At 44.4% G+C, this 26,421-nt stretch overlaps 1 protein-coding gene across 1 annotated transcript; it reads right to left on the bottom strand.

Moving 5' to 3' along the window:
* Positions 1-1,430: 1,430 nt before the first annotated feature.
* Positions 1,431-26,390, bottom strand: SLC37A3 (solute carrier family 37 member 3). Its single transcript, XM_040595702.1, has 15 exons — positions 26,294-26,390; positions 22,418-22,580; positions 21,375-21,489; positions 18,789-18,881; positions 18,213-18,296; positions 16,852-16,997; positions 16,115-16,211; positions 14,920-15,004; positions 13,666-13,847; positions 11,007-11,148; positions 9,634-9,735; positions 7,675-7,722; positions 6,555-6,706; positions 4,740-4,805; positions 1,431-3,887 (listed from the first exon to the last, which is right to left on the bottom strand). The coding sequence occupies exons 2-15, from the start codon at positions 22,516-22,518 to the stop codon at positions 3,795-3,797; spliced, it is 1,506 nt and encodes a 501-aa protein (XP_040451636.1). The 5' UTR covers positions 22,519-22,580; positions 26,294-26,390; the 3' UTR covers positions 1,431-3,794.
* Positions 26,391-26,421: the final 31 nt, after the last annotated feature.

Genomic DNA, 26,421 nt, shown 5'->3' with positions numbered 1-26,421 from the left:
GCACTTTCAGTTAGAAAAGACCCTAAAAAAGAAGGGGAAAGAAACTGCAAATAGGTTTGGCAGAGCACTTCGGCCACCGCTGGAGCGAGGGCAAAATTACACGGAGTAACCAAACAGCAGCGCGTGAGACAGCCCTGAACAACCAGCGCTGTTACTGGAGACATCTGTGGGACTCTCTCTCAAAAGATACTTTCTCCTTTTATCTCAGGTGAAAAACAATAAACCTTTAAACATGCCGCTGCTTCTCCTCCCACTTCCCTGCAGAAGGGAAAGCTACTCTTCTGGGTTCGGCGGGGACAAGCAGCTCTGCTCTCTGAGGCTGCCCAGCAGAAGCCCAACTCCCCCACCTCTGGAGAGCACCGTGGCACTGCCGGCAGGCAGGCTTCCACACCGCCGCGCTCCAGGCTTCTGGGAAAACCGGGACACAGTATCGCTGCTTGGAGGGCAGCTATTGCAAGGACCTTCCCAGATACAAAAAAGCATGACAGGGCTGAAGGACACCAGTTCTTTCATAACCAGCTTGGTCAGTCTGTCACATCCTGGGCTACAGCCAAACACACAGAAATCGGCTCTTAACGCGCTTCCTCTGCACGCTGAAGTGATTTCTACGCTTCTGCTTGCCCAAACGCGGGGCTTCGGCGATCGCAGTCAGTGCCGGTGATGGGAACTGCTGCTAATCAACATTTTCAAACAGACACTCAAGCAAAACTCTGCCCCTTAGAGTACTTCCACAGTAGGCAAGTTCTTTATAAGTAGGGGAAAAAAAAAAAAAGTCACAGAAAAGCAGCAGAAATATGGATTTTTACTCTTCTCAAGGGATGGCATCATAGCACCACCAAACTACTTGGAGTTGAGGGACCAGAACATGCAGGCACAGGGATTTCTCCAGCAATCCAGTATGGCGCTCAGCTCTGGATTTACAGTAAACTATAAAACACAAACACAATTACGAAGCTCCCCGCTGTGTCCATTTAAACACAGCCAAGCATAGGTGTGGATTTGTGTTTAAAGAAACAAGCCACAGGAGACAAGGCACAGCAGGGCCAGCAGCCACATGGCACATTTAATTTTAAGGGAAGCACACCTGACTTCTACATGCAGATCAACAAATAAATAAATAAAACCAAGTATATGTTCTGCCTTCTTTATTTAAGACCATTAATTACACTGTTATGGACATCTCTGTTAGGGGAGCCTCACAAAGCTTCTCGTGAGGCTGATCAGGAAGAGTGCCAAACCGCAGCACATGGGAACACCGTCCCCTTTTAGGCTGGGGTGAGGGGTTGGTTTCGGCATTAGTTAGGGCTCAGGTCTTCACAGCAGCCGAGTGAAAAACAGGAGCTAGGCCTATAATGAGCAGGACGAGAAGCACGCTCAGCAGAACCACAGTGAGAACAGCAGAATAAAGCACATGGAAGAATTAGGCCAGATCAAGTCAAAGTAAGTTTATTCACGTGAGATGTTTGGACATGATCAGACCGAAAACCTTTCTCCATCTGAGCACCTTGAAGAAATAAACAGAACCCAAAATTCAGGGCAACAACAACAACATCCTGAAGTCATAGGCATGCCTCACTAATTGAGGGTGGCCTCAAAGCACCGCTGCACACTTACATGCGAGCTGCTGGGCAGCTTGGCTCGCAGTGCTCACAACACATCTGACACTTACCAAGAGGGGACAGAACAGTTTACAGGAAACCATTTGTTACGGGGCCTGTCTCTCCTCCCCCCGACCCCAGCGACGCGACGTCCCTTTCCCACCCCACCTTTCATCAGAAGCTTATCTAGTGCCCAGACGGTCGCCCAAAAAGCTCATCCAGGCTGGAATTTGAAACCACAGATTCTCAGACGCAGCGGCTGGGGCAAACGGTGCTGCCATCAGTTTTAGAACTGAATTTTAGGGAGTTTTGATTCTATTTGTATAGGGGCTAATGAGTAGCTTGGGATGCAGACACTAACCCCAGGGCGTGATTCTGAGAACAGGATGACAGTTTCTCAGTCTCCTGCTCTAATTATACAGGCAAAAATCAGAATGGGAATGAGAAGAGAAAAGGATTCAGGTCCCTCACCAGCTTGATAGCATTGCTTTCCCAAGCACTGAATTTTTTCAAGGGTTAGCAAAAAATGCAAGAATCTCCTCCACCAAGAGACTGACTCAAAAAAAAATATAAAACGGAGCAACTGAGTTTCACAGTAAGCAAAGCTGTGCACAGAGCTGTCACTGCACAAGCTGCAATCACCAAGCAACCATTCAATACAGTAAAACCGTAAGGCACTAAATGTTCCACTCATTACAATCAACACGTGACTAAAAGCTGACATTCATAAGTTTAAAAAAATAATAAAATCACTGTACATTTTGAAAAGGCAACTTTTCCCATTTAAAAAGTTTCAAATTTTCAGCTCCAAGAATCTTCCTGTCCCCCACCCCTGTCCAGGCATTGCTGAGTAGTTAAGATTGAATGTTTGATCAGAAGTTCTGCTGGTTAACACATACCTATTACAATCAAACATCCCAAGGCATGAGCAGAAAGCAATTTGTTGTGAAATTACCTGATGATCCCATTAACATCACCAACAAATGTTAGAGGTGTCAGTTGCTCACCGTGCTTACCACAGTACTGCAAAATACTCATATACCGCCACAGTAAGCGCAGTCATATGGTTTTAGTGCTGACTTGCATCTACCTTTCTCTTCAAGGTACAACTCAAGCTTTAAAACCCTGGAGCCTGAGGCCCCCTGTGCAGCCACAGGCAGAGGAGCACAGGGGAAGACAGCAGCACGTGCTCCTTGATGCTATCACAAGTACGCTTCAGTCCCTGCCTGGAAGAGAGCAGGCGGGTCCCTTAAATTCCTTTAATTCCATTCTGGTTCACCTTTGCTGGATGAGCAACTGCCCCACGAGTATGAAATCAGGGACACCAGCTTCCTGCAGAGGGTAACCTGACAGTCCCATTTTGGTCAGTATTGATCAGACTTCAAATAACAAAGCAGTAGTGAAAGTACTTGTGTCCCATTACTGATCCCCCAAAGCCATTCAAGGATCCTTTAAACACAAAGGATCTATTAAGGCTTATTCTCAGAGATCACAGTAAAGTATTGCACACTATTTGTCTACTTAAATAGTTAAAAACTGAAATCTCATTTCCCAGAGATTAGTAATATTACTATTTTAAAACGCTAAAAACAGATACGGAGGTAAGTTCTCCGTGTGAATCTAATGGAATATGTGACAGTTAATAGCTAGGGATAGCAGAGGTCTGTCTGTGCAGATTTAGTAACAGCATTTTTTTAAACAAATAGCGCACATTCCAAATAATTATTTTTGCCCTTTCTAAAAGCTAAAGTGGTCATAAATTTAGACTACCCATGAAATGCACTGTAGGATTTCAACAGCACAACTGAGCATCAAAATACATTGCAAGACAGCCTCTCCACCGTCAGTTTTAAACACTTGACCTTTGGTCAGGACATCCAGAAATAAATAAGAAAGGGTATAGCAGTGAGACCACCCAACACAAGACCCTAGTGTGACCACTGACATGGAAGAGTCTGGTAGGCCAGGACAATCCGCCAGTCCCATAGATTGTCTAGCTTAAGTCAGCAGCTCCATGAGGTGGGTGGTCTCAGGACGGGTATTTGGTACTTCACTATTGAGCTTGCCAGAGGCAGGTCAATCAAGTCTTGCAGAGCCGTTTTGAATTAGTTCAAACCTGGAGGATGTAAGAAACAAGTCTCCCAGAGTTTTGATTAGTCAGGTCCGTACAACAGTCCTTCCAGCAGCAAGCAGAAGTCACTCAGCCAGCATCCGCAGGCGCCGCTCATGCAGAAGCAATCTGATCTCCCTCACTATTAATGGTGAAATGAACAGGATTGTTGAACTCGTCTGTGGAAAAAAGCATATCCAGGACAATTAGCACAGAGCAGCCATAGCTGCAGCCATCCTGCACTCCAATGTGCGTTCAAGGCCTCCCCAGAAAGATACAGACTAAGAGGAGCAAGGACAAAGTAGCACAGCAGATGGAGGGACTGTGCCTGCCGGAAAGCTCATAAGCTCTACAATTTCAGCTGTCGTGATCTTTTCATAAAGAAGCTGAGCTCTTCACCTCCTCAAAGGTTGTCCTCCTGGCCACCTCCGCCGGCTACCGAAGTGGCCTTTTCCCTTGTTAGCACAGACACAAAGACAATTCCTTTTTTTGGAAGAACAGGTGAATTTTAACACCATTCACCACTGTGGCAACGCTGAGGAGATCAGGGCCTGAACGATCTTCTCCCCCAGTGGCATAGCACGGCAAAGTCATTTCCATTTTAGTTTCAAGGTCCTCATCACTCCTTCCACTAATCTTCAAGGGCTAACAAACAAGCAGCTTCACTTCAGCTCCCTGAAAACATTAGGAACTACCTATCATGGAGACGAACGAGGCCTTGGAAGTCAGTCAGGTGGTATGAGCTTTAAAAAATTAATTCCGGTGTTTTTAAACAAGTATTTTTGCGTCTCTGCTACAACCTCAATTCCTCTTGGGCAACATGACTTCAAAAGGATCCATATGAACGCAGCTGATTTAGACACCCTGAGGCAAAGGCACACCACAATACCACTTGGAGAATGGCATCAGAGTTTTCAGCTGTTGCAGAAATAGATTGCATGCCTAAGTCACAATGTTCAGGTTCTCACAAAAACTTTCTATTGCAAACAACTTTGACAAAGAATTTTTTTTAAAAAAAGGAGATTGCTTACCATTACAATAAAGAAATAGAAAACCCACATCCATCCCAGGTTCTCCTGGATCAAAGACACTAGATACTAAACAGAAAGGGAAAAAAAAAAATTATTCAAACTGGGAAGATAAGCATGACTTTCAGGCATTACTCTCATTTTTTAGAATTTGGGGGCTGTCGACACTCCATACAGAGCTGATCACAAAACCTTCCAGCTGATCTTTTCCTGTCAGAAGAGATGACGCAGGACAGCAACCCTTCTGTAAAAGACTCACAGTCTCAGCAAAACGAAGACACCATCCTGAAGCTTTACAGTAACTCATAGCAGCATAAAGACAGAACTGAACTACAGTTTCAAAGGGTGACAAATTGACTCCGCTGAATACAAGGTTTTCGCACAGCACACTGGGACATAAGTGGATGTAAGTACTCTCAGAAGAACTAAAAGCTCTAGAATGGCTTATAAATTACACAGGACGCATTTTCAAGAGCTGTGCAACCACTAACTACTTAACCCTTCATCGTAGGCAAGACACTTGAGACCACAGTCTGTTCTGAACTGCACCCTAGTTCAACAGGACTATACAGACTACAAAAGAAAATGTATTCCCTGTTAGCAGATTTATATTCAGATGCTGTACAAGGGCCTCCCTTCTTCACTATGGGGTATATTAGCACAAAACAGGATCTGAATTTCTAACATGTCCATTGTGCATTTGCTGTTATTCACACACCCCCAGAATGACATCATGGTTATCTCTGTTGAAATAAACGCAACGTTAGAATAGGAGGCAGGTGGAATTTTTCAGAACTAAAGACCCAATTTTTATGATGACATGAGTTTGAATGGTATGTGTGGGGGAAGACAGAAACACTGTAGACAATGCAAGAAGAACACTGAGCATAAAAGTGCACTTTAAGATGTCCACAAAGCACTTGTAATTTTCCAATGTTTAATGGTGCTAAACAGCATCTTTCCTACAAAATAGAGACTGAATGATTGTATTTATTAGGCAATCAATGGCAAGTACAAACAAATCCCTTTCCAGAAAAGAAACTTGTATGCCTTGCCTGCATCCTTGGTATTTTCCAGCATTAGAGGATGCCTGGAACAGAACTGCCTCTGATCTTTCTACTAAATCCTCCCTTCCCCAAAGCACCACTGTGTTCCTCCACATAGTTAACACTTGTGTTTGAGAAGAAAGAACGTCCCCAGTGGGCACACTGTCAGCTTCCTTTTCTGCAACAGTCTAGTCTTCAGACCTCTGGCAGCACACTGTAAGGACTATCGAAGGCAAGTGGTGCTGGATTTACAAGGTGTAAGAGAGATCCATAGACAAAAAGGGGAACCATAAATAAGAGCAAATTTTAGATTACTTTATAAACACTGTAACATTCATCATAAGTATTCTAATTTTACTCAGTTATACAGCTAAACTTTTCTGTAACCAAAGGTTTTTCTATTATTTGGAAAAAAAAATCCCAAACAAACTTCAAAATGTTTTATTTTGACTCTTTGTGAAGCTGACCTTTGTTTGCTTTTTGGAGCTCAGGATATGAAAGTCTCTAAAATTCATTTGAATTATGAAAGTCCTGTAACATTAGCACTATGAATACTTAGTTCTTAATTTAATTGCTTCCACTGGAAGCTTAAAACAGACATGCTCCCTTGGTTGTTTCTTAAATAAATTTTTAAAAAAACCACACAAACCAAACCAATCAACCCTCTCTTTCTCTTCATGTGACTTTGGAATGAGGAATGAGCTAACATCTCTAACCACACCAGACTCTCTGCCTCCTTCCCCAGACCTCTATATTTTGTTGGTAGCCTCACCTGGCCAACTGCAGCACCAACGCTGCCAGTTCCATCCACAATTCCCGTGACTGTTGCCAGAGCCTCACTGCTGCCTTTCACCAGATCCTGACGCCCCAGGTCAGCAGAAATTGCAGAACTGATCATGTTAGATGGGCCTCCGATGAAAAATCCTGAAAGTACCAAGAAACTAGCCTTAGTGCAAAACAAGTGTGCAGGCAGATTCTCAACAAACATATTCAAAACTCAGGTTTTCTACCATGCACAGCTCAGGAAAAGGATTAAGTCTAAGGACAGTGACCACAGACTAATTGTGTGTAGAAGGGTACCCTCACAGCTGAAACATGCAGTCATGGAACACCTTGCGTACCTGGAGTACACACACAGAAGTTGCCAATAATCATATATTCATCCCACAGCAAAAATGAGGTCATTAGCTGTGGCACACTCTGCAAGAAATCAGGATGCATCGAACTGCATTCAGAAAGCTAGTTTTGAACAGCATGCACATACAAACCCTCAACATGAATCAGGTTTAGACACATTTCTACTTTGGAGTAGTATACCCCCATGCTACAGCCTCAGTCTCCAGGGGTTCATGCAGAAGATGGAAGGCAGAAAAAAACCCACGAAAGGACAGAGTTCTGAAGTAGGAGCGTTTGAAAAGAAAGGCTCTATTCATGCAGGCTAATCTTAATTCCATAGCACAGCACAGTATGTCTGGTAGCACACAAAGCTTGTGACCTCTCACAGTACACAGGGCATTTGGGGTTCTGACAGACAAACACCCTCAAATCTGAGCTGCAGCTCATGACTTTGCCATATATCCACTTCCTCAGATACCAGACCACTGCTAGGTATTTTAGCATAAATCTGTCTCCATCGTACTGCACCAAGACAGACCCCCTTAGTTCCAAGCCATTATTCTATACAGTCTATACTCTATACTTCCCTTTGTAAGGCAATTTTCCTCCAGCTGTATTCCAAGAGCAACAGAAATTGGGCCCCAGCTTTTGGTCTTTCTGCAAAACCAGCAGAGGTGGCACACAAATGTATTACCACCACCTGAGGTTGGCGTTACTGATTTTTCTGCAATGTATATATATGTCTACTAGCATAACAGTGACATTTGATAAGATACCTGTAATTGCCATGATCACAGCATTGATAGGTTTGCTGTTTGGAGAACCTGCAAGAGAAAGACCAGGTAAGTGTGAATAAAACAAATGAACTTGAGAAAGCCACTTATTTAGGATCAGAAAGAAGCATGCAAACATCCAGTTTGAACTGCCTGTTCAGTTAGCTAGATAGCAACAACAATAACTTCTATTTGACTAGATGACTAGAGACGTCTACAGAGATTAAAGACAGTAAAGACCCAGAAGTTTCCTAACAGCACTTTACAGTAGAGCCACCTCTGCCATTAAAATTTTGTGCCCTATTAGGATACCAGATTTGTGTAGCTCTGGGTTCCAGTCCTTGTCATGCCTCTTTCTGTGACACAGAGCTTGCATTTACTCTCCTTGAAAGTCCTACTGAAGAGTAAGAGAATCCTCCTGCTGTCTTTCTGGGGAAGGCAGATTAAACTCAAACTCTCCCACCATGAATCACCCCTTCCTGAGTTTTCCAAAATATTTTTAAAAATACAGATATTACATCTGGAGGTAGTAATCCAGCAACTGCCTAAACAATGCTGCACAATGAAATAAAAAATGCAAAACCCCACATCCCAATTCCTCCTTACAAAGCCACATTTGCACGCCTACAGGTTCTGCTTCCCTTTACAGGAACAGCTTCATAATGTGTACATGCAGCAGGTTTTCCACTATAGCCCCTCGGTGCTTTTCAGACACTGTTTTCCCCAATATCTCACTTCCAGGCATCACCTGAATTCCTTACTCACCACTTCCAACTTAGGGCCCACACATGGTCAAATTCCCCTGTGTAAGGCAAGTTGCAGCCCTTTTCCCATATTCTTGGGTTGTTATTACTCTTACGTGCAACACACTAGGTGCACAAAAAAAGTTTCCTGGTTTGGCTTATGGAAATTAAATTATCACACCGCAGTAACTTCATATAGCCTGTCTGAGCCCTCTGCATCGGGCTGGACATCAGTGCATTTTGAGCTAAGCACAAGACACCTGGACCTCTGGCTGCCCTGCTATATCTAGTACAAACTTCAAACTTTTTCAGCAGCAATTTTATTATTTGCTTCCAATTCACTTTTGAAATAACGAGTGAGAACAAAAGCCCACGAAACGCCACCAAACCCAACCTTGCTATGTAATGATTACACTTTATTGACCTTACTTTTGAGACTCTCTGAGTAAGCCCACATACTTCTGAAAGGCACACTTTGCTTCTCATGTCCAGCTCTAGCAGCGATTTCTGTCCACAGATCTCACAGTGCTCTACAAAAGCTTGTCTGTATCACCACCCCACTTTGGAGGAAGACACACAGAAGTCAAATGACATCCCAGTGAGTTAAAGCACTCTGGTACCACAGGACACCATGTCTGAAGACACGAAACTGTTACCCTTAGAAGAGCTCCATAGATGTTTCACAGAAATCCGATCTGCCTGTCTCTTTCTACTCAGTTTTCATGACAGACTCCTTTCGATAACCAGTCACTGAGAACTGTATTGTAAGAGGCAGGAACTCTTCAATTTCACCACTTACAGAAGCATAAGTGGTGAAGTGCAAGAGCTTCTGCCTCTTTGTAGCATATATGTACGCCAGCACAGATCTGTCCCCAGATTCTCTTTCCTCTTGCTACAGAAGATAAGATTTCCTGAGATTTCCTGCTCTGTCAGTTGTGGTGTTGATACAATGACAATGCCAAAAATCTCACTGACACTGGAGAAGGATCAGTACCATAACTCACCAGTACAGGGAAATCCAACCACTCAGCTAATTCTTTTCCACCTCATTAACCTGAGAACAGATTTCTTTCTGTGCAGTGCCACACTTCAGGCAAAACAGACCGAAAGACAAAGCGGTTTCAAGACCAGAAAACATAACTGGAACAGGCTGTGCTCTGGTTTTCTTTAAGATGTACCAAACGAACCTCTTACCACTGCACAGTAAAAGCATACTCACGGCTGTATCCAAAAAGAGAGCCTACAGCAAAGAGCAGGCTGATCGCTAGCACTGGGGCTCTCTTCTGTAGCACATCAGAAATCAAGCCCTGGATAGTCCCACCTGCAAATAATAAAAAAATAAAAATAAAAGTCATTGTCAGGCTCAGGATGCTAACACCTTGAACAAAACTCATTTCACCGAGCGCATCGGCCTTTTGCCTTCTCATCAATACTTATTCTCTCTAAAATCCTGGAAACTAAGTCTCCTGCTGTGACTGCCCCAGACACAGAGACCACAGTAAAATTAAGTGGCTCAGATAGAGCAGAGAAAACTACTCATACTGCTTTCCCAGGAATTTATTACTTCTTTTTTTCTGGCATGCAACTAGCCAATGCTCCTGCTTTCCTTTTCCTTCCCCTATAGGGCCATCACAGCTCTGGGATCACTACAACTCTGGATGTAAGCAAGCTTAACGCTGTTGCTGGTTTCTTTAACAGAAAGTGCAAGAAAAGTCAGTTCTTTTCCACAAGGAAAGCATTAGCACAAAGGGGCCTCACATTCCCTGCTGTCTCACCTACTTAGGGTAGGTGCAACAAATTGTAATAAATGCAGATAACTGATAAAAATCACCTTATGTATCATTGCTACCTCTGTAGGCTCTCTCAACACTCTAGTTTTTACCAGCAGAGCAGTTCCAAACAGAAAAGGCCACAGAGGCAACAAAAAAAAAAAAAAAAAAGTGTCCTTGAACAGACCGAAACAAGGATGTCTGTTCTAGGAAAGCTAACTGGACAAGGTAATAAAGCAAGAAACTGAGCACAGGAGAGTGGAAGTCTAAACAGATATACAGTATGTTCTTTATTCTGGAGGAACAGGGTCAGATTTTGCAGCCAGCAGAAACAAGTGCAATAACATTTTATTTCTGAACATAATACAGTTGTGTTTACTCTGCTGAGATCTGTGCCGAGTCTGTTCTTAAAAATACAGGACAGAAGGGACAGTATAGAACCCAGTAGGCCCGGATCTAAATTTTTCCTTAAGACTACCTGTCAGAAAGGAAGCAGCAAGCAGCAGGGACACCACTTTGTACACGGCACTTTTCAAGAAGTCCTCGTGAGTAAAGAAAAATGCCTGCTGGGGGTAGTGTCCAAGAATATGACAATGCTCTTTAAATTATAAGTAAACTCTTTAGGGGGCTCACACACTCTGTGTTTTAGAAAAAATCGACCAACAAACCAGCCGAGCAGCCACATACGTAACTAGACTTCTCATATATTCAGTAAACAGCTAGATCCCACTGAACTTGACTGCTCTGAGCTGCATTATCTGTCCTTCATCTTCAAATGCTAGCAGGGCAACTGCAGGAAGACGTTATTCACTTGTTTACTCACCTATGATTCCTCCCACATCATACCAGATCGAGAGCTGGTCAGCTTCTGCTTCTTTCCATCCAAAGTTGTTGCTGAGGTAGAAGGGCAGCCAGAAGAAGAATGAGTAATTCACCAGTTTCAAGCAGGCATAGGCCAAAGAGTACTGGAAGAAAGGGAGGACCAGCAAGCAGTTAGCACTTGAGAAATACAAACAACATTTCTGCTTCTTCCCATAAAGCTCTGTATCCAGCTACAGCTTTCAGGGGAAAGTACTTCTGCATTTCACGTAAGGCAGCATTATGAAAGCTTAATGCTGAACATCAAAGAGAACCCGAGAACACAAAAATCAAAGTCAAGATGTTATTTTCTTTTCACTGAATGCAATGGGTTAAAAGATTACACTTTCAGCGTAATCTTGAAAGAAAACGACACCAGGCTTCCAAAAAAATGATGGAAATTTAATTCACCTTCTGAAGAGCAGGGAGCCAACTATGTGACATAAAAAAACCCTAGAGATTTAGTTATCTGTGCATCATGCTGAGAAAAGTTAGGTGAAGTAGTTCCTCTGTGCTATCTTTTACTGCTCAGAAGGCTCATCTGCTTACAGCACCAGAAGAGAAAGTTTCATTCATAATCCCTAGGCAGGTATTCCAGGACAGAAGATGAAAGGTTTGGCCAAAGCTAAGCACATGCTTCCAAACCCAACAGCTGAGACAACCTCCTGCTTTTGGCTGCTGGGCTCAAGCTCTCCTTAGCTAGGAGATCTCCTTGAGAGCTTTCATGTGTGTGGCAAAGATTTGTTCTCTGGGATTGGTGGCCCAGCATGCAGAGGGACAAGGCACACTATTTCGGTAAGGCCTCCTAATAACACACTGACACAGCAATTCAAGGAACCCACATTTGAAGAGGTAAACAAGGATGAAGACAGAAAACCCAACACGTTAGAGTCACAGCTTTTGAGACTGTCCGTGTATGTACACACTTGTCTTTGAATTTCAGAAAGCAGATCTTTTTATATATTAAACTCCAAAAAAATCACCTCTTCTGAATTTACATTATTTTAACAGATACAACCTCTTTAGCTGTATTATTAATTCTTTTTCACTTTCACAGGACAGAATACAGGTACATGTATTGTATCGCTGCAACACATGTAAGACACAGGTATGTTTGGTAGAGTTCTCCTGCTGCTGGGTGTGAAAAGTGCACTGTATGAAGTGATATTTATTACAACATGTTTAGAAACTGTCTACCAGACTGAGTGATTAAACATTGAATTTCTAGAGGCTCAGGGAAAGCTGTCTGTGCTAAAACTCTTCCACCATATCACTCAGCAGGAGAACAGAGGAACTACAGAAAAAATGTGTCAAACAAAGCCTTTGTAGAATCTTGACAAGGCTTTGGAGGTTCTCTCTGTATTTGGTCTCTCACTGATCTGCCATCTGCATCATCTGATCTGTCCCAGTTTTGCTTGACACTGATCTGACATCAGGTAAAACTCACAGACTCCGAGGTATTCATGTTGCTGGGTTAATGCACAGAACAAGTCCTCAAAATCCCAAGTACAGAAACAGCGACATCAGTTGTATAGTGCCTCCTCACGTTCTGGCCAATGAAAACAGTCACACGTCAACTGAAGTGGCCTCCACCACTAAAAAATGTTGCCTGAAGTACATCGGCCTATTCTTAGCACCACCAACACCAAGCCAGAGTTTACATGGCATTTAGCCATAAGGGTATGCTTTCTGTTGCCATCCCTCAACCAAGGTCTTAACAACAGAACAGTGGTTGTCCAACACTTTAAACTCCGACAGTCCACCCATCCCTTCTACATTTTGTGTTGCCTTAATCACAACCAACCGCTTTGCGCATAAAGAGTATCTGACCATACTGTCCATTCGGTAGTTCTGCTTCATGATCAAATCTAGACAGTTCACACTATTACTGAGCCAGCCACTCTGTCCCCTTTCTTGTATTCGTTCTAGTATTCAGGGAACACACAGAAAGTTGACATTGTTTTTTAATGGCAGCTTAATTATTCAGCTGAACCAAATCCATGAATTGGGCAATACTGCCTGATGGAGAAGTACAAGTTCTCATAAAAGGGACAGGATGAGAATATGTGGAAACTGCATCACCCGGACTTGTTTCCAGTTCATTCCAAAAAAGAAACCTACTTTGCTACATTACATCATGCTGATTAATAAGACTTTTCAGGACAGCTTTTTGCTTTAACGCAACAAAAAACCCCATCAGACCCCAGTACCAGTGCCACAGTTCTGTGTGACGCTCTCCTAGCAGTAAGAATACCATTCCTCAGGGCAGCATAGTCACCTTAGCAAGAAAGCATCTTACAGACGCCTTTGCTCATGGCCTCCCTTCTAAATTCTGCAGCAAAAAGGGCAGGATCTCTGCTGCCCATAGTTGTCTCATTACATACACCAATGAAGCAGGAGTCCAATGGGAAGAGCAACAGGCAACCACACACCCAGACAGTATTACAGTCCACATGCGCACAAGGGTAACAGTCCCAGCCCCGAGGTTTTAACAGCATAAGAAGTCAGTTGTCAACAATTACAACACATATTAACAATGTCGTCAAAAAATGCTGACAACACAAAAAATCAGCTTTACATTTAACAACAGAAGTCAGATCTCGCTCATGAATCTGTGTCCTCACCAGTACTACACCCGGAAGGCAACAAGCCTGGAAAAAGCCAATGGCCTTTGGCTGGTTGTCGGTGTCAGTTGCTTGAATAGAGTAATTCCGGTCGTCATCATCTACATCATCATTGCTCATTAAAGGTCTGTTGGCATCTTCCTCCACACTGCCATCTTCATCTGCTCCAAGCTCAGGGAGTCCTAGGTTTTACAAGGGATATGCAACAGGAAAAACGGACCACAGACTCTTCACCCTCTCCCACTCTAAAGCTACGCTCGCTTCTTTTAAGCAATTCTCCCTTCTAGCAGTTCCCTTGCTCTCCCATACCTCCATCCTCCTTTGGCTTAGAAACTCTTCTAGATGGTGTTCTGCAGTGTCGCCAGTTTCTACCCTTTGTCTTCTAGCGCTCTTGAAAGTATTCTGTCTGATCCTGGCGTCGGCTTTGTCTGTTCTGAGTGTCTGGCCATTAGTTGGAAGACAACAAATTAGTGCATTTCCCCCCTTATTTAGTGGTTGGGATCCTCAGCCCTGGCTCCTGAGTACCACTTCTCCTGAGTGTGGAGGCTGGGTGTACTAGCAACTACTCAGACAGCTGCTGCCTGTTAACGCCTCCACTGAAACGGAAGATCTAGGAACTGCACTGCACTTTCTGGGCTGCTGAGTGCTCTAAAGGGCACTCTTTATGGTAGCTTTAGTGCTACCAACTTTATAGCCTTTGCAGACACCTGGGAAACCTCCTCCATGGCCCTATCAAAACCCAAAAGTTCTTTTGTTTTCCTGTTACGCTTTGGCTTGCCTACCATCTTCTTGGAGAAGGATTATATCCAACTCGAGAGCTATTTAACTGGCTGTGGAAGACCTGCAGATGAAAATTACTTTCCCTTCCCACTGCACAGTTAAGGCTTGCCATAGTTTTCTCCCACAATAGCCAGTTCCAGTTTGCCTGCTGCTTCTTTAAAAAAATACTGAATTTCCAGGTGAAGAAAAACTGGTAATTAGGCACACCCTAATGGAGATGTTGAGCCAGGCTGTTTTATTTTGCTTTTTAAAATATCCAGACACATGTATAGACACATGATGCACGCTGTCATTTAGTGTGATCTTGGCGAGTAAAGCATTTGCTCCATTAAATACACTAAAGTGCAACACCATTTTATAAAAGCCCTAAGGATAAGTGCTGTTGAAATGAACAATACTTTTAGTACTACATGGAAAGCTGCAGATCTGCTTTCCACAAAGGGACTGAAATACTACAGCCCTCCTTCTACTTACCCACTTCCTTTGGTGATGTCAGGAGCCCAAAGAACACAATGACTCCTCCAGCAAACTGCACAGAGGCAGTCACCAAGAAAGCATACTGAAGATAAAGAAATAAAAGATGATTTTTTTAAACATTTTCAGTCTCATAAGCTTCCCTGACTAACGAGGGTTTCCTTACATTCCAGCCTTGTCAGAGAGTAAACACAGCTACAATAACTCAGACTACATCCATAAGACTTGGAAACAAGTGATCTCTGCATCTCCTGAACAGGCTTGATTCTATCTAGGCTGAAAGACCACATTGAAACAGTTGTTTTAGTGTACTGAAGTAACAGCAGTGAGGAAGGAGTTCACCCAACACAACCACAGATCCAGCTATATTGGAAGGGACTCCTCAAAGAAGGGTCAAACACCAAATTCAGACCAGGTTGCTCAGCGCTTTGTTCAATCAGGTCTTGAAAGACCTCCAAAGACAGATCCTCCAGGCTCTGGCCCTTCATTTTAATGCTTACTAACTACACAGTGAAAGTTTTCCAAACATCCAGTTGGAACAATCTCTGCTTCACTTTATAATCATTGCTTTGTAGCTCTCTCTCCATGCAACCCAGGAAAGAGCCTGGCTCTGATTTCCCAGCAATCTCTTGACAGGCTTTGGAAGGCTGCTCTTTGGTACCCTAAGCCTCCTCATCTCCAGAGTGACAAGCTCAGCTCTGTTAGCTCATTATCGGAGGTCACGTGCTGCAAGATGCACTAGTTCACTTGCATTCCCCATATTCAATGGCTTGTCTGCCATATTACAGCAATATGGTGCACGCCTGGCCTCTTCCCAGCTACGGAAGCTATGCCTCCATGCCTGTCAGAACCTCACCACTATTCAGTAGCAGCGACTTCAGAGTCATCCATCACAGGTTCTAAACTGAAGAGCACTTCAAGCCACACAAATCAGGAGAGGGTATACGATGACATTAAGGCTCTTCAGTAACATCAGTCCCATTTACAGAGAAGTCTCAGGCTCATTTCTCCCACTTGGAAGGGTCAGGAAAGCAATACCCTTTCTATTTTGCCTCCTACTCACCACCACCAGGATTCAGGAAGATGAAACTGGACACTCTGAGCCTGTTATCTCTCAGAGACAGGATAAGAAGCTAGTCTCTCGTAACCCAATCTGACATGCAGTCCTAGCTAGAAGCCAGACAGCAATACCTACCTCATAGCCATATTTGAGAACACAGGAGGCAAGGAACGCCCCAAGGATATTTCCCACAGATGCACAAGCACTCCAGAGTCCAAACACAAAGCCTCTCCTGCAGAAGGAGAAGAAAATTTGAAAAAGGCAATGTGGGGAGAGATTACATTAGGAGCAAGACAAATTTCTAACATTCAAGTCAACTTCAACTTATGAATAAAGTCACAGCATTCTCCCAATCCACTTCAAAGACTCAAAGGTCACTTAAAACACAGAATAACTTGGAGGTACCAAATAGAGGTAAATGAGGAATGTTCTCTCCTGGAACGCCTCTGTTACAGCAGAGGTGAGCTGGCAACGACAGGATCACAAGCTATGGCTAGAGCTCATCTGCAATACCCCAAAGTGACAAAGTTGAACCTACAATGAGTTAGCTTCCATTCAGTCTCTTCAGTGGTAATCAGACAGAAAAAGGTTTTCCAGTGGCATGAAAAACGGCCACTCTGCACTATGGAACTTTTGAAGTTTGAACCTCTACCTTTAACATATTCAATTGTGTTCACACCAAGTTGTTGTGTGGCTCCAAGGGAAAAAAAACAACCCAAACAACAAAGAAATAATAGTAACAAGTAATGTGTATTTCATCCCATATAACTTTAATTCTGACCTAACAGTTGGCCTTTTTGGTTTAACACTTTTAGCTCAATCTGCTACTCAGCAGGCCAGATAAGTGAGTCACTGAAGAAAACTCAACTTACCCAGCTTTTCCAAACCAATTGCCCATGACAGCAACCACACAGGGCCAACCAGTAGACTGCAGCAAGCCATTCACAACCCAGAGACAGCAGTAGAACCACTTGTTGTAGAAATGCAACCATTCCGTGAGTGTGCCAAAGAAGAATACCTGGTGGGGGAGGGAAAAAAAAAAATCACAGAGAAGAAACCCTGAGGCTGAGAAGAAACCCTGCTGAAAGCCAGGAAGGAGTGGGGTCCTAAAAAAGAAATAACATTTCAGAGAGAAGGTCCCCCACAGGGGTCAGGCCAGAGGCAAGCCTGGCATTGTTTAAGAAACAGCTAAAAGCTAACAGCACCATCTGCCGAGCCACCCCAGCACGGACTCCAGAGCCCAAACACCCCAGCGACAAATGTGCTGTCATGGCACTTCCCCTCCTAAAGACTTATCTTCATAAACAGCACAGTTGTAACAGGAGAGGAGAAGAGACAAATACTTTCAGTAACAACGCTAAAAATACAGTAGCCTCTTGAACTGCAGTTGTACTGACATCCACATCCACAAGGCTCTATGCAAACACCAAAACCTCAGCCGTCATTTATCTTCACAAAATTTAACATAAATACTACAGCCAGGTCTCAAATTACTAAGAGCCATAACCCAAACTAGCCAAAATAAACACACTTTGTGGCACACTGTGCTTGATGCATGATTGTGGCCATGTGTTTGCAGAACACAGTAGGCCATAGCAGCATTTATAGCCACTGGGTAAACCAAAAGCACTCCACACTTTTACCACTACTTTAATAACCAGAAAACCACAATGAGATAAAACTGATTCACACTTATCTGCAGTGGCTTGAACCTGAAGAACTCTTTTGTTTTGAGTGGACATTCTTCTTTGACACATGCCCTCCCAGTAATTACAAAATAAGTAAAATGAACACTTAGTATTGTTAGTATGCCCTTTAAAGAAGAGAGCAAAGATTGCATTTGGAAGCAAAAGCCTTGATGACTACATATGTGGGCTGGGAGAACAGTTATAATACAAAACAGTCTCAAAAAGTCCAGATACACCAATTTCGTACAAAAGCTGGCCACCAAGTCTCTAGACTGTGCCTCAAACTTAGGAATTTCCTTCTGACATGGTATCCATAAATAGATATTTCAGGAAGAGGTGAGTCATCTAGCATAGCTCTATGCTTTAGACAATGCACTAAGTGCATCCAGGACAAAGTTTTACACGCACACTTTGTGTCCATTGAGGTACAGCTACAGCCCGTGGGCAGATTCACACAGAAACAGAACCCCTTCTCCCTTAAAGTCAAACCCCATCCAGAAACCGTAAAAGAGATTTCTAAATTACACTCGTATGTTCCGACTTACCACCAGAGCAGAGGAACACATGCCAAAAGACAAAACCCAGCGTAAATTCAGGCGATCCCCAACTATGCCACTGACGAAGAGACCCTAGGAACAAAACACAGCATTAAATAAAGCCACAAGATTTAAATCTGTTACCTGCAAGAATTAAAATAACGTAGAAGGGTCAAGCTGATCCAAGCATTGCTGTTATACCAACATACAGTCTCATTCTAGCCACTTCTTCCACCACCTCATATGCTCATAGTTGTTCATTAAATTTCTTATTTTTAAAAACTTCAGCTGAGAACTCTTGGAAAGATGGAACTAGCCCTCCTACCCGCTGGTGACAGGGGTGTGAGAAATTCTGAAGTGACAGTATTCCTCTGGCATTTGTTCACACACATCTTCACATGGTGACAGGCACAGGCAGAACTAACAGAAATTGAAGGAAAAAAAACCTGCTCCTGAATTAAGCTTTTAAACTGCATTAGTGCTAAGCAAGTCCAAGAAGATCCTATTCATCCCCTCCAAATGTGGGTGTGATCATCGCAATAAGATTCAACCAAAGCTTAGCAGCTTTCAGTTAGTTTTACTCACCACAGCATAGGAAAACAAAAAGATAGTGTCCAATGTCCCCAAGAAGAGAGTTGCTTCTTCTGCATTTGGAAATAAATGGCTGCTGTTCCAGAGCTACAGACATAAAATTTTAACAGGTAAACAGGGAGAGGCATAGGTCATTCTACTCTTTTTTTTGATAGAAACCCCAACTGCAAAGCAGAACGGCATCTGCCCTCCCCAGCCTCCCATTCCTCCAACACTTTCAGTATCAAATCAAGTACAATTCTGGCATTATGTACTGCAGAAAACGTCCACTGCCACTTCATTCACTTCTAAAGGGCAGCAACCAGAAGCAAGAAATATGCATTCCACCTGTATCAAGACAAATGACTGGCTAAACAAATGCTACCACTAACAAGCACGCAGCTGTTCGCTTCTTACACAGAAACACTGAAGAGCATCTTAATTAATAATACAATAAAGACATATTCTGTTTCATGTGCAGTGTCTCTTCTGTACTTATCTTGCTGTCTTCAGTACATGAAACTTTGCCTTCAGCAGCAACCATATTAAGAAATCACAGACCACAAACAGAAAAGAATGAACACAAAAGGAACAGGGGGAAGAAGTAGACTGGTTGGAAACTACAATGAATTCCAGTCACTAATGTTGTTATTTTTTTTGCTTACCCTGAATTTCATTCTCATATGATCAAAAAAAGGGAAAATGACTCAGTTGTCCCCAAACTAAAATTACTGACATCAGCTGAAAATAGCAAGCTTTGAGGATGACTTGAAGAATGAATCAAGTTAATAAGGACAAACTTTTCTTCCCTTCCCACCATGCCCCCATTAGAACACAAACAAATAAACCTAACAGAAACCTGACCTATGGACATGCTTAACTCAAATATCATCAGTTTTAGTTTGATTCCACCTCTCCAGGAGAACATCTTGCACAGACAAGACTACACATCCACTCAGTTTAAAAGACATAACATAGGGCCTATTGAGACAGATTCTGCTTAAGTCTCATGTGTCCAAGAAAACTAGTAAATCCCTTGAAAAATACTTTTTGCCACTTGAGGCCACCAATACCTACTTACACCAACAGCTTTCAACTTTTAACCAGAGATCCCTGGTAGTTCCACAAGCTATTAAGAGCCTTTGAAAGATAACAGAATCAAATCTTTTGTCTTAAGGCTTAAATTCATTAAACAACCTCTGCAGAACTCACAAATCTTTAAAGGCTGAAGTATAGATCTAAGCTGTCCTCCTAATAAAATCACACTAGGGCTTACTCACGAAACAACTGCAAAACATTTTTTGTACTTTAAAAAAAAATTAAGTATAAAAACAAAGAACAGCTGTGGTTAAGAAGATACATCAAAGCTCAAAACTGTTAGCACGTGATGACTATGTTCATGCCCTTAACCTGTTTTATCAATTTCTCAAAGCTCACTTTACTGTTAGCTGATATAACAACAGAAATTGATACCAAAAGGGCCGTTTTTCTTGATCAGACACATACACCTCAACATCCAGCAAACACTAAATCATCTTGGGGCAGGGGGAGGCGGGGAGCAGAGGGGGGAATCAAACCAGCTTCCAAAATATACTAGTTGCTCGATCGCCAGTTAAGGAACTAAATATAAAACACCTTGTAGTTCATTTCAGCATCCCTGATATGCTCACTCCTTTTTGCCATACTATAAAATCCTGAATACATTACAGGCTCAATTTACTGTTTCCACATATCACAAAGAGTCAGCATTTATCATCTCTCGGTCAAACGTTCAAATAACTGATGATTTCTAATGGAGACAATGCCCAAGCAACTGACTCCAGACTCCCTGCTACAATAGATCTCATGGCCAGCAACCAAGGTGTTAATGTAAGATTTCTCCCACTTCTCAAAAGCAAAAGAACAAGCCACTGCTAAAAACAAGCACGCCCCTAAAAGGGCCACGAGTAGGAGCCAGGAGGTAGCTCTTGCATTCCCACTTGTGAGATGCAAGCAGTATACAACTTCCTTTTCTGCAAGCAAACACTGCCAGAACTCTCACCACTTTCACTGAAGTTAGGCTTTTACAGATGAGGGGTACTCAGGATGTTCAGCAAAGGAAGTCAGACCTTTCAGATGCAAGACAAAATGTCATTCTGCAGTATCAGTTTAGGATAAGCAGCTAGTTTTTTCAGATTGCTTTCTTCTCTCCTAATTCTAACAGACTGGCAGCAGCATCGCCACCACAAAGCCACAACCAGGGTTTTCCAGGGATCTCTAATCCCATTAACTGCTCTCATTTACTGTCTCCAACACTTCAGAAGCAGGCTCCCTCTTTCCCCCTCCTCTGTGCTGCTGGCTGCTATGGAGAGCCTCCTGGGGTCCCCATTTCCATTAGACCACTGTAACTTCTTGAGAAGTTTCTCTCTTGGGACCACTAGGAAAGATTTCACCATCACCTGATGATCCAGAAAACTACAATTCAGATACCTGAAGTTCCCACCCACATTCTAAGGAGTGCCCTTGGTTGACACTTTTAACAGGACGTCTTCAGCACCACAAGCTCAGCATATTGGAAGTTGCCCATCTTCCTTTGCACTTGCCTATTCCTTGTGTCCTTACCTCGTATGGCCGGAGCTCAGGGGTCGTGCTGTTCAGGCAGAAGGGAGTCCACTGGCTGGAAATGCTGACTTTGACATTACTGAATGTCTTCCTGGAAGCATGGAGCAGGGAATAACTGCCAGAAAACACATAAGCACAGATTGGCTAAATCTCCTCTGGAGGTCAAGTGGGAAAGGGTAGGACTCAAAACAGAGATAATGCTATCGCAGCAGGCAGCACAGCAGAAGACTGGCAGTTTTGGAGATACTAGCCAGCAGCAGGAACTCCCAAATTATGGGTAGATACAGAGATTTTAGTAGGTTGTGAAATAGGCTCTTGACTGGAAAGGATCTCCTCTATTTTCAAAAGAGGAGGTGACTGTGCAACAACAGTTAGGTACCTCAAGGGGAAAAAAAATAAAGAGAAAAGAAGATGCACTCATCTGGCTAAGCACCATTACAAGTGCTCTTCCAGAGACAGATTAGGTATCAGCGGCAGTATTGCTGTGAAGATCAAAGGGTATCAGCGAGGCAAAGTTTGTAAGGACAGGCAGTACGGTATTCCAGCTCTTGTCAGGTGGCATAACAGACAAGCTTTTAACATACAAGTCTAGCAGACCTTCAGATATGAAGCAGTGAGAGGGTGGAAACGGTACTTCCAGAAGAGTACCCCAGAAGCAACAGCATGTTCCATCAGTCAGAATGGGCATTAAATTGAGTTCTGAGCATCAGGGTTTGCTTCCTTCCTCATTTCAGGTAGTTCCTCCCCACAGCCACCCACATTCACCCTTCTGCAACAGAAAGCTGCTGGCTTGGCACAGTCAGGCTCACCTTTGGTGCAAGCCCTGTTTGTGGTTGGATTCCCCAGGGGTATAGCAAACTTGGCTCCACTACCGCTTGACTCGCAGACCGGCCGGTACTACTAGCTTTTAAGCTTGTTTTCAAGGCTCACAGCCACAGGTTAAGACTATTTCCCTATTTTCATTCTCTTTTTTTGGATATGGCCTCACCTCCCCAAATCCAGTGAGATGAATGCTTCTCTGTGCAGAGATACACTCAACTTACCTGAAGAAGGTCAGCAGGAACACAACAACATGATGGTGGGTGCAATGGGACACAAGGCCTCTGTTTGCAGGCTGCCTCCGTAAACTCCCAGGCACAGCCATGCTCCTGGCAGCCCTATCCCTGCTCTTGGCCACAAAGGCTGGATGGTGCTTAGGTCATTTTTCTTCACATGTAAACAGAAGAAGGTGGGAAGGGAGGAGAAAAGAAAATATATTTGAATTAAAACACATGTATAAAATACCTCTGTGTCCCCCAAACCTCTGGAATTCATCAGGAACAGCTCTATGCCATTCCTTCCCAATTTGTTTCATATTGTTACCCATCTCATGACCTGTACCTCCCTTGACACCTAAGCCCAGAAATGTCTTTTTACTCCCCTTCTCCCAGTACCCTCACGGTTATCCTCCAGCTCACTTATTTTTTGTTCCTCTCCTAGCAGATACCTCTCCAGTGCCCATCACCAAAGGAGTTCCCCCAGGGTCTATCAGCTTCCAGTGTTCTCACGTTAAAGACCATTCTGCACTATTTACATACACAGTGCGCTACAGAGTGGGCATACATAAGCTAACTTTCCACTGCTACCTGGCTGGTCAAAGACTGGTGATTAAGTATAGAAGGTACCCTTGGATACTGGTGGAGAATGGTTTTGGATCTAACCCCCTCTTTAAAATATTGTTGAAAGAACACACCCAAGAGTGGATTTGCACAGCTGGAAAAAGAAAAGTAACTGCGAGGACAGTGCCAAAGTCCAACAGCTAGATTCCCTGCCTATTCATTCTCAAGCCCTGCATTATAGCTCCATCTGTCACGAACTCTTTAGTTATTATTAATAATAATAATTCGTATATTATTATTAGACTTGTGGTAAGTCATACTTTCCTGTCCCTACTATAGGGCATGGGTGACATCTGCCTAGACTTCTAGATACCAGACATTACCAGTACTGAGGAAAGGCTATGACAGACACACAGTTTCTCAGTAGTGGCTCATGCCACACTGCTTCACTCCCTCAGCTGTGCTGGTGTGGCTGAAGGACTGTTTCTGCAAACTGAGTCTGGGAAACAACCCTGCTGGGCAGTGAGGTGGTCAAACTCTCCAAACTTCCCTTTTCATCTCTTGGCAGAGATCTTTTCAGCCAGATTTCCCTGTCACAGCTCATAAATGCGGCTACACAAACGTGTCTCTGCAAAGAGAGAGCAGCGCAGAGAAAGACACACTGTATACCGACACCACTGCTGAAGGCAGAACTTGATTTTGTTCATGCTAGCTGGCCAAAGACTGCCAACAAATCAGTTGCTAGGAACTGCATTTTCAGTTATGTGTCTTATTTAAACACCACACACATTCTGAATGCTGAGGAGAGGTAAACTAACACACCACACTGTTCCCCCAAAGAATCAGAGTTGAAATAAGATGTAACGTAATGCCTTTGTGTTCTTTTGTGTCCACAGGTGGCTTTTGTAATGATTTGTAAATCTGACAGAAGACTTCTCAAGTTCAGCTTCTTAACTTCACTTGAAGAAATTAAAAGCCATGGCCCAGACTCTTTTATCTGAACTTCTGCTGCTGAAAACCCTGTATTTCATAGAGACTTTCTGCTGTTCCTTCTAATAACTTTTAAAGATTTTTATCAAGACAACTTTCACCGTAAGAAGTCTTCCTTTCCTGTTCTCTCAGTGATGATGCACACCCGACCGACAAACAGATACCAGCTACCACCACGAAAACTGAAACATCTGACCTCCAAAACAGAATATGGCACGGAGATCCTCCAAGTAATAGGGAACCAGCTATTACACCTTTGAAACACTGGAGTCACACTTATCCTACACCATGCTTAAATGCCTCCATTCTCATCCAGGACAAACACAGCAAGTCTATACAAGATCTGAGGCCATCTGCATCTACGCAGCCCAGACGCATTTGAGCCATGCTCCCACCGCTCCAGCTAGCACAGACCACCTAGGTGTGCCAGCGCCTTCTCACATGGACATGCTTCTAGACTTCTTGGGTTCACACAGAGGGAAAAAAAAAGCACCTACAGCTGGAGCTGTGGGAAGGCAAGGCTAGCCCCTGGACAAAGCAGCTTCTCAAGCAGCCTTGATACTACCTCCACCTAAGGTCCCAGGCCATTTCTCAACATCAGTGAATGATAGCTCAGCACCCACACAATCTGCATCACACAATGCTACTCCCTTTCAGGCGGCAGTAAAAGTGCTCAGGACTGTTCCCTACACCAGCTGCACGAAGAAGATCAAGGAATCCAATGCATTCCAGTATCCCAGCACCACGGGCCTTACAGGCCTGTGAACCACACAGTCTGCTGGCCAAACACAAGAGCTCCTTCTTCCTTGCCTCTCCCTCCCCTCCCACCAGGCAGGTAACAGAGCTCTCCCGAGGAAAGCAAATCACCGCTGGTTACGCAACAGCACAGGAAAAAGTTCCTTGGGGTAATCAGTTCACAGCCTGAAGCACAAGATTTACTACTCGCTTCATGTCAACATGTGCAAATAAAGACCTTACTTGTCTGAGATATCGAGTCTTTTTAAAGCTAAGACCTGGTTGTGACCTTAAAGTGACCTTTTTTTTAATAGCATTTACTATTGAAACTATCTGTTTCTCAGAGCTTTTCAATCTCAGCTAGCTTTCTAGAAGACCTTCTAGCAGAGAATGACATCTTTCTTTCACTTATTTACAGTGTAGAGGTGAATATGAAAGATTTCTTTTTCTCTTTTTTTCTTTCTTTCTCCTCTCCTTTTTGTATTAAAAACTGACATTCTCCCTAGGCTAGAAGGATGCGCAGCTAAGAGCTCATCCTTACCCATTAGTCTTCTCATTATTTTGAGAATACCACATTAAATTTGTAGTGGAAGGGAAGCAAAAACTAGAAAGCTGGATAAGCCACAGAGCAGCAAAGCACAAGCCTTTAGGAAAGGAAGAGGACTCCTTTTAGGTTGTTAGACTGCCTTGTCTGCTTGTTTAACTCTACTTACCTCCAGCTAACCGATATTTTGAATAAGCTTTTAAGCTTTCCGCATTCTCCTTTATCCTTTCACTTAAGGCCAAAAAAACCACATAAGTTAAAAATGAACGCCCTTTAACACCATGCTACTGCCCTCCAAAGCTGGCAGGAAAAACCAGAATTAACACCCCTGGGACTTCGAAAGTGCAAAACAAACGAAGTAATTTTTTTTTTTTTCCTAATAAACCCCAACACACTCTCAACACACTCTCTCATACCGCCTTTCGAAACAGACCCAAGAAGCACAAGCCCACGCGGGCCCTGGGCAGCCTGGTAACCCCGCTCCAGCGGCGCGGCCCAGCGCACAGGCCGCGCTCCCGCCGGCGGGCACGGCTCACCCGCGGCCGGGCACGGCTCACCCGCGGCCGGGCACGGCTCACCCGCGGCCGGGCACGGCTCACCCGCGGCCGGGCACGGCTCACCCGCGGCCGGGCACGGCTCACCCGCGGCCGGGCACGGCTCACCCGCGGCCGGGCACGGCTCACCCGCGGCCGGGCACGGCTCACCCGCGGCCGGGCACGGCTCACCCGCGGCCGGGCACGGCTCACCCGCGGCCGGGCACGGCGCCGGCGCCGCACGGCTCGGCTCGGCCAGGCCGGCTGCCCCGCTGAGGCACCGCGGCCGGCGAAAAGGACGCGGCTCCTTCCCCTCAGCGAACCCCGCCCGGCTCCCGGCGCAGGTGGCCCAGCGGCCACGTCCTCAGCGGGGCGGGGTGAGGTGAGGAGCCGAACGGGCAGCGGCAGAGCACCCACCGGCTCCGCCGCAGCCGCCAGCCCACCGCGGCCGTTACAGGGTCACCCCGCCCCCCCCCCCCCCGCCGCCTGCCCCGGGACAAACCGCCCGCCCCCGCGTACCGGGCCCGGCGGCCAGCACGGCCCTCAGGAAGTCGGGGGAGGCGGCTCTTCCGGCGGGAGGGGCCGGCGGGCACGGCGGGAGCTGTAGTCTGGCCTCTCGCCGCCGCCAGGGGGCGCCCTCCGACCCT

Source organism: Falco naumanni, chromosome 5 (genome assembly GCF_017639655.2).
Source record: "Falco naumanni isolate bFalNau1 chromosome 5, bFalNau1.pat, whole genome shotgun sequence".
Lineage (NCBI taxonomy): Eukaryota > Metazoa > Chordata > Aves > Falconiformes > Falconidae > Falco > Falco naumanni.
This window is presented reverse-complemented; position numbering and strand designations above follow the sequence as displayed.